General features: G+C 49.9%; 1 protein-coding gene across 1 annotated transcript in view; it reads left to right on the forward strand.

The window, feature by feature from the left end:
- The window catches only part of LOC124015762 (serine/arginine-rich splicing factor 1B-like), a 17926-nt gene extending 12458 nt beyond the window's left edge, over positions 1-5468 (forward strand). The window contains exons 2-4 of the mRNA XM_046331221.1: positions 93-289; positions 1914-2086; positions 4594-5468. Of these exons, the coding sequence (XP_046187177.1) occupies positions 93-289; positions 1914-2086; positions 4594-4773 (550 nt within the window). The 3' untranslated portion in view covers positions 4774-5468. The remainder of the gene's footprint in view (positions 1-92; positions 290-1913; positions 2087-4593) is intronic.
- The last annotated feature ends 2063 nt before the right edge of the window (positions 5469-7531 follow it).

Consider the following 7531-nt stretch of genomic DNA (forward strand, 5'->3'; position numbering starts at 1 on the left):
TTACGGTGCAGGCAGAGGGAAGTAGCTAACTGTGGAACAATCTCAACCTAACTGTCTGTGTGTCTATCTATTTGTGTGTGTGTGTGTCCCAGGGATGCTGATGATGCGGTGCACGGTCGTGATGGTTATGACTACGATGGTTACCGTCTCCGGGTGGAGTTCCCCCGTAGTGGTCGTGGCGGGGGGAGAGGGGGGATGGGCGGTGGAAGGGGCGGTGGTGATGGTGGAGGACCCAGAGGAAGATATGGACCTCCATCACGACGCTCTGAGTACCGGGTCATCGTCTCCGGTCAGTGTGTGGCTTAGCTCTGTGTTTGTGTCTGGTTCGACTGTCTGCATGGTGGTCTCTCCCCTAGCGGTAGCTGGCAGGACCCTGTCTTTACTGTGCGGTCCTCCTCTCCAGGACTCCTCCTGTCTTTACTGTGCTGTCCTCCTCTCCAGGACTCCTGTCTTTACTGTGCTGCCCCTCTACCCCCTCCTCCTCCCTCCTCTCCAGGACTCCTCCTGTCTTTACTGTGCTGTCCTCCTCCCTCCTCTCCAGGACTCCTCCTGTCTTTACTGTGCTGTCCTCCCTCCTCTCCAGGACTCCTCCTGTCTTTACTGTGCTGTCCTCCTCTCCAGGACTCCTCCTGTCTTTACTGTGCTGCCCCTCTACCCCCTCCTCCTCCCTCCTCTCCAGGACTCCTCCTGTCTTTACTGTGCTGTCCTCCTCTCCAGGACTCCTCCTGTCTTTACTGTGCTGTCCTCCCTCCTTTCCAGGACTCCTCCTGTCTTTACTGTGCGGTCCTCCTCTCCAGGACTCCTCCTGTCTTTACTGTGCGGTCCTCCTCTCCAGGACTCCTCCTGTCTTTACTGTGCTGTCCTCCTCCCTCCTCTCCAGGACTCCTCCTGTCTTTACTGTGCGGTCCTCCTCTCCAGGACTCCTCCTGTCTTTACTGTGCTGTCCTCCTCTCCAGGACTCCTCCTGTCTTTACTGTGCTGTCCTCCTCTCCAGGACTCCTCCTGTCTTTACTGTGCTGTCCTCCTCTCCAGGACTCCTCCTGTCTTTACTGTGCTGTCCTCCTCTCCAGGACTCCTCCTGTCTTTACTGTGCTGTCCTCCTCTCCAGGACTCCTCCTGTCTTTACTGTGCTGTCCTCCTCTCAAGGACTCCTCCTGTCTTTACTGTGCGGTCCTCCTCTCCAGGACTCCTCCTGTCTTTACTGTGTGGTCCTCCTCTCCAGGACTCCTCCTGTCTTTACTGTGCGGTCCTCCTCTCCAGGACTCCTCCTGTCTTTACTGTGTGGTCCTCCTCTCCAGGACTTCTTCTGTCTTTACTGTGCTGTCCTCCTCTCCAGGACTCCTCCTGTCTTTACTGTGCTGTCCTCCTCTCCAGGACTCCTCCTGTCTTTACTGTGCTGTCCTCCTCTCCAGGACTCCTCCTGTCTTTACTGTGTGGTCCTCCTCTCCAGGACTCCTCCTGTCTTTACTGTGCGGTCCTCCTCTCCAGGACTCCTCCTGTCTTTACTGTGTGGTCCTCCTCTCCAGGACTCCTCCTGTCTTTACTGTGCTGTCCTCCTCCCTCCTCTCCAGGACTCCTCCTGTCTTTACTGTGCTGTCCTCTTCTCCAGGACTCCTCCTATCTTTACTGTGCTGTCCTCCTCTCCAGGACTCCTCCTGTCTTTACTGTGCGGTCCTCCTCTCCAGGACTCCTCCTGTCTTTACTGTGCGGTCCTCCTCTCCAGGACTCCTCCTGTCTTTACTGTGCGGTCCTCCTCTCCAGGACTCCTCCTGTCTTTACTGTGCTGTCCTCCTCTCTCCTCTCCAGGTCTCCTCCTGTCTATACTGTGTTGCCCCTCTACCACCTCCTCCCTCTCCAGGTCTCCTCCTGTCTTTACTGTGTTGCCCCTCTACCACCTCCTCCTCCCTCTCCAGGTCTCCCCTCTAGTGGTAGCTGGCAGGACCTAAAGGACCACATGCGCGAGGCAGGTGATGTATGTTACGCTGACGTGTTCCGGGACGGTACCGGCGTGGTGGAGTTCGTACGCAAGGAGGACATGACCTACGCTGTCCGCAAGCTGGACAACACCAAGTTCCGCTCCCACGAGGTAGGTCAGAGGTCAAGAGGTCGGGTTGGTCTGGAATCCAAGGAATAAGACTGGGTCTGTGTCCCAGAAGGCATCCTGTTCTCTAAATCAGGGATCATCAACAAATTACAAATCATTTGTAGTCTGTAAATTGACTGCAAGAAACACAAACCTATATTACATTTGGGTAACACTTTACTTGACACCCAGCATCATAACACTGTTATAACCATGTCAAATGTCATAACTGTTAACAGCTTGTCATAACCTGTTTATAATATGATCATAACACTGTTATAACCATGTCAAATGTCATAACTGTTAACAGCTTGTCATAACCTGTTTATAATATGATCATAACACTGTTATAACCATGTCAAATGTCATAACTGTTAACAGCTTGTCATAACCTGTTTATAGTATGATCATAACACTGTTATAACCATGTCAAATGTCATAACTGTTAACAGCTTGTCATAACCTGTTTATAATATGATCATAACACTGTTATAACCATGTCAAATGTCATAACTGTTAACAGCTTGTCATAACCTGTTTATAATATGATCATAACACTGTTATAACCATGTCAAATGTCATAACTGTTAACAGCTTGTCATAACCTGTTTATAATATGATCATAACACTGTCATGACATATATTTACGCCTGCCGTGACATACTGTACATGTCAGAAGTTTGGACACACCTACTCATTCCAGGGTTTTTCTTTTATTTTGACTATTTTCTATTATTGTAGAATAATAGTGAAGACATCAGAACTATGAAATAACACATGGAATCATGTAGTAACCAAAAAAAGTGTTAAAACTAAATATATTTAATGTATTTGAGATTCTTCAAATAGCCGCCCTTTGCCTTGATGACAGCTTTGCACACTTGGCATTCTCTAAGTAGGCAAATATTCAGTAGGAAACTACTTTACTGTTGTTATCATGTCGTCACATTTACTTTAGGCAGATGGCAATATTCTCAACAGCTAGCAATGTTAACATTAGCTAGCTAAAATCCAGTGTTTTCCCCCAAAATCTGAGCTAGCTAGCTAATGTTATTCTCCATCTCAAGTCAATCTGGCAACATCGAAATTATGACAAAATATGTTCATACTTTTTTCTAAACAAAAATATATAAACGAAACGGTTTCAACGATTTTATTGAGTTACAGTTCATATCAGGAAATCAGTCAATTTAAATAAATAAATTAGGCCTTAATCTATGGATTTCACATGACTGGGCAGGAGGGGGCGTAGGCCCACCCACTGGGGAGGAGCGTTGCCATGGCTGGGCTGGAGGGGGCGTAGGCCCACCCACTGGGAAGGAGCGTTGCCATGGTTGGGCTGGAGGGGGCGTAGGCCCACCCACTGGGGAGGAGCGTTGCCATGGTTGGGCTGGAGGGGGCGTAGGCCCACCCACTGGGGAGGAGCGTTGCCATGGTTGGGCTGGAGGGGGCGTAGGCCCACCCACTGGGGAGGAGCGTTGCCATGGGAGGGCTGGAGGGGGCCTAGGCCCACCCACTGGGGAGGAGCGTTGCCATGGGAGGTCTGGAGGGGGAGTAGGCCCACCCACTGGGGAGGCAGGCCCTGTTTATCAGTGAGTTTTTCAACCCACAAAAGGGCTTTATTACAGACCAAATACTCCTCAGTTTCATCAGCTGTCCTTGTGGCTGGTCTGACGATCCCACAGGTGAAGAAGCTGGACGTGAAAGGGCTGGTGTGGTTGTGAGGCCGGTTGGACGTACTGCCAAATTCTCTAAAAATACGTTGGAGAAATGAACAAAAATTGTCTGGCAACAGCTCTGGTTGACATTCCTGTAGTCAGCATGCCAATTGTACGCTCCCTCAATTTGAGACATCTGTGATGTTGTGTTGTGACAAAACTGCACATTTTACAGTGGCCTTTTATTGTCCCCCAGCACAAGGTGCACCTGTGTAATGATCATGCAGTTTAATCAGCTTCTTGATATGCCACCCCTGTCAGGTGGATAGATTATCTTGGCGAAGGAGAAAGGCTCGCTAACAGGGATGGAAACACATTTGTCAGAAATAAGCTTTTTGTGCCTATGGAACATTTCTGGGATCTTTTAATTCAGCTCATGAAACATGGGACCAACACTTTACATGTTGCGGTTGTATTTTTGTTCAGTATAATGATTTGCCTTGTTGTGAAATGTTATTGTATTTCCAAGCAACTGTATAAAATCTTCATCGGCGCTCATTGAGGATGCATTGAGTAGCTCAGTTGGGCATCAGTCCTAAAACACATTTTCAAAACTAGAACTGTACACTGGGATGTGCGTCTTGGGCAACTTTCTCTCCCCTCTGTGTGTGTGTGTGTGTGTGTGTGTGTGTGTGTGTGTGTGTGTGTGTGTGCGTGTGTGCGTGTGTGTGTGTGTGTGTGTGTGTGTGTGTGTGTGTGTGTGTGTGTGTGTGTGTGTGTGTGTGTGTGTGTGTGTGTGTGTGTGTGTGTGTGTGTGTGTGTGTGTGTGTGTGTGTGTGTGTGTGTGTGTAGGGAGAGACTGCCTACGTGCGTGTGAAGGTGGATGGACCTCGCAGCCCCAGTTACGGACGCTCTCGGAGCCGTAGCAACGGGCGTAGCAACAGCCGCTCACGCAGCTTCTCACCGCCGCGACGCAGCCGGGCCTCTCCACGCTACTCGCCACGACACTCACGCTCCCGCTCCCGCACCTAGATACACACACCTCCAGGAACCCCAGCCCAGCAGACCCCAGCCCAGGGAGAGGGATGTGAGATCATCAGACCAGGAGACTCAAGACAGATGCCCTCCGGTGGATCTTCTAATGCGTTACATCATTCTACCGTTCTGCTGTTCCTCTTGCCTTCTTCTTCTTGTTCTTCTTCCCCTCCCTCTGTTCTTTCATCCCCTTGTTTTTGGTCTAGTTTGCCACAGATGTTATTATATTTTTGTTTTATTCATGATCTCTGTTCTCTTTTGTATCTGCCCCCCCCCTCCTCCATCTGCCTCCTGTCTCTTTACAGTTCTGCACTCCCATCTCCTTGTCCCCCTCCTATATCTTCTCTCTCTCTCTCCCGCTCCCCACTCTCTTTGTCTTGGTGTTATGGCTGCTGGGGGGGAAGGGAAGGTGTCATGCTGTATGATGGGGTGGAAATGGGAAAGAGGGGAGGTTTTTTTCTTTTGTGTTGATGGAGGGATGGTTTGATTTGTGTTCTGATAGGCTTTTGGGACACAGGAACAGAGTCTGAATTGGCTCGGAAACAGGAAACCGTTTATATTAGCATTAACAGGAGGATGAGGAGTCAAATAACCAGCCAATGCTATGACGACAGTCTTTCACCCAAATAGCTTTCCGACCTGTTTATTTTTATGATCCAGTTATAACTGTTAATAAATGTTTTAAAACGGCAGCCTGTACTTTACTGTAAACTCAATACACAAGTTTAGCTTTTGCCCCTCCCTCTCCTTCCTTGGGTCCCCTCTCTCTCCTCTCCTTCCTTGGGTCCCCTCCTCTCCTCTCCTTCCTTGGGTCCTCTCCTCACCTTCCTTGGGTCCTCTCCTCTCCTTCCTTGGGTCCCCCCCTCTTTCTCCTTCCTTGGGTCCCCTCCTCTCCTTCCTTGGGTCCCCCCATCTCTCTCCTCCTTCCTTGGGTCCCTCTCTCATCTCCTTCCTTGGGTCCCCCCCTCTCTCTCCTTCCTTGCCCCCCCATCTCTCTCCACCTTCCTTGGGTCCCTCTCTCATCTCCTTCCTTGGGTCCCCCCCCTTTCTCCTCTCCTTCCTTGGGTCCCCCCTCTCTCTCCTTCCTTGCCCCCCATCTCTCTCCTCCTTTCTTGTGTCCCCCCTCTCTCCTTCCTTGGGTCCCCCCTCTCCTCCTTCCTTGGGTCCCCCTCTCTCTCCTTCCTTGCCCCCCCATCTCTCTCCACCTTCCTTGGGTCCCCCTCTCTCCTTCCTTGGGTCCCCCCTCTCTCTCCTTCTTTGCCCCCCATCTCTCTCCTCCTTCCTTGGGTCCCCCTCTCTCTCCTTCCTTGGGTCCCCCTCTCTCTCCTTCCTTGGGTCCCCCTCTCTCTCCTTCCTTGCCCCCCATCTCTCTCCACCTTCCTTGGGTCCCCCTCTCTCTCCTTCCTTGGGTCCCCCCCTCTCTCCTTCTTTGCCCCCCATCTCTCCTCCTTCCTTGGGTCCCCCTCTCTCTCCTTCCTTGGGTCCCCCTCTCTCTCCTTCCTTGGGTCCCCCCCTTTCTCTCCTTCCTTGGGTCCCCCTCCTCTCTCTCCTCTCCTTCCTTGGGTCCCCCTCCTCTCTCTCCTCTCCTTATTTCCTCTCCTTCCTCTGGTTTTCTATACACTTGCTTGTCAGAGCATAGCATGCCTCCTTTTCATCCACACTGGTGACAGTTTTGTATCATTTTTTAAATATATATTTACTATAAAATAGTGTCTGTAATGGCATCACTGATTGGTTGGTTGTATTTTCTCTAGTCTTGGTTCAGAGTCAGATAACTTGTTTTTAAGTCTTTTTTCATAGCTGACAGTCTGTTTATAGTGTGGCGTTTGCTGTATCAGGCGGAGTGATTCTAACCTGTTACTCCTTCCCTCTCTGTTGGTTTTGGGATCTGTCTCAAGGAGGGCTGTGATTGGAGGAGGGCTCTCTGTCTCCCCATCCCGGAGCCAATCAGACCATCAGGATCAGAGCAGGATTCAGGATTAGGATTAATGATGGAGAGAAAGGAAACCCGGATCGGGACCCCGGCCCCAGTCCACTGGAACCTATAAACTAGACCTTACTCAATTGGCTCTTAAACACACTAAATTCAGTTTTTAGTATTTTTTTCCCATGTGGAACCTCCAGCACCCGTCTGGGATCCAGTAGTTTTTTGGGTTTAAAAGAGGAGCTCAAAGCTGGGAGCAAAACCAGGAGTCTCAGGATGGAGGCGCGCGCGTAAGGAGAGCGGTAACTAGAGGAGTCTGGGAGGAGGGATCGAGGTGGCCGGGGGGTGGGGGTGGTATGGGAGGAGGGATCGATGTGGGGGGGATTGAGGGAGGGTCTGGGAGAAGGGATCAATGTGGGGAGGATTGAGGGTGGGTCATGTTTTTTAAGGTTTCCTCAGTAAGTTATGAGGATGATGGGATTGTTTCTCCAGTTGGTCACTTTTAATGTTTCAGCTCTTTAAATAAAGTCTGCCTTCTACAGTAGCAACAGTGTCTCTGTTTCCCTGTTTCAGAAACATACACAGGACAAACAACACTTCACATGTGTACAATATATCACAGGACATCGTTAAAAGTTATAACAGACATATAGATCACTACTGTTAGTGTGGGGTTATGGTTTATAGTCTGTTAAGGAATCTGATGCTGGGTTATTCTGCAGAGACATCTGTACCAATCATCCAGTAGCCACCGTGTTGTATTATAGACCTGTAGAATGATAGAGAAGTATCTTCAGACAGACAAACCATATCTAGAAATCTGTATCAGTC

The sequence above is a fragment of the Oncorhynchus gorbuscha genome, linkage group LG02, assembly GCF_021184085.1.
Source record: "Oncorhynchus gorbuscha isolate QuinsamMale2020 ecotype Even-year linkage group LG02, OgorEven_v1.0, whole genome shotgun sequence".
Taxonomy (NCBI): domain Eukaryota; kingdom Metazoa; phylum Chordata; class Actinopteri; order Salmoniformes; family Salmonidae; genus Oncorhynchus; species Oncorhynchus gorbuscha.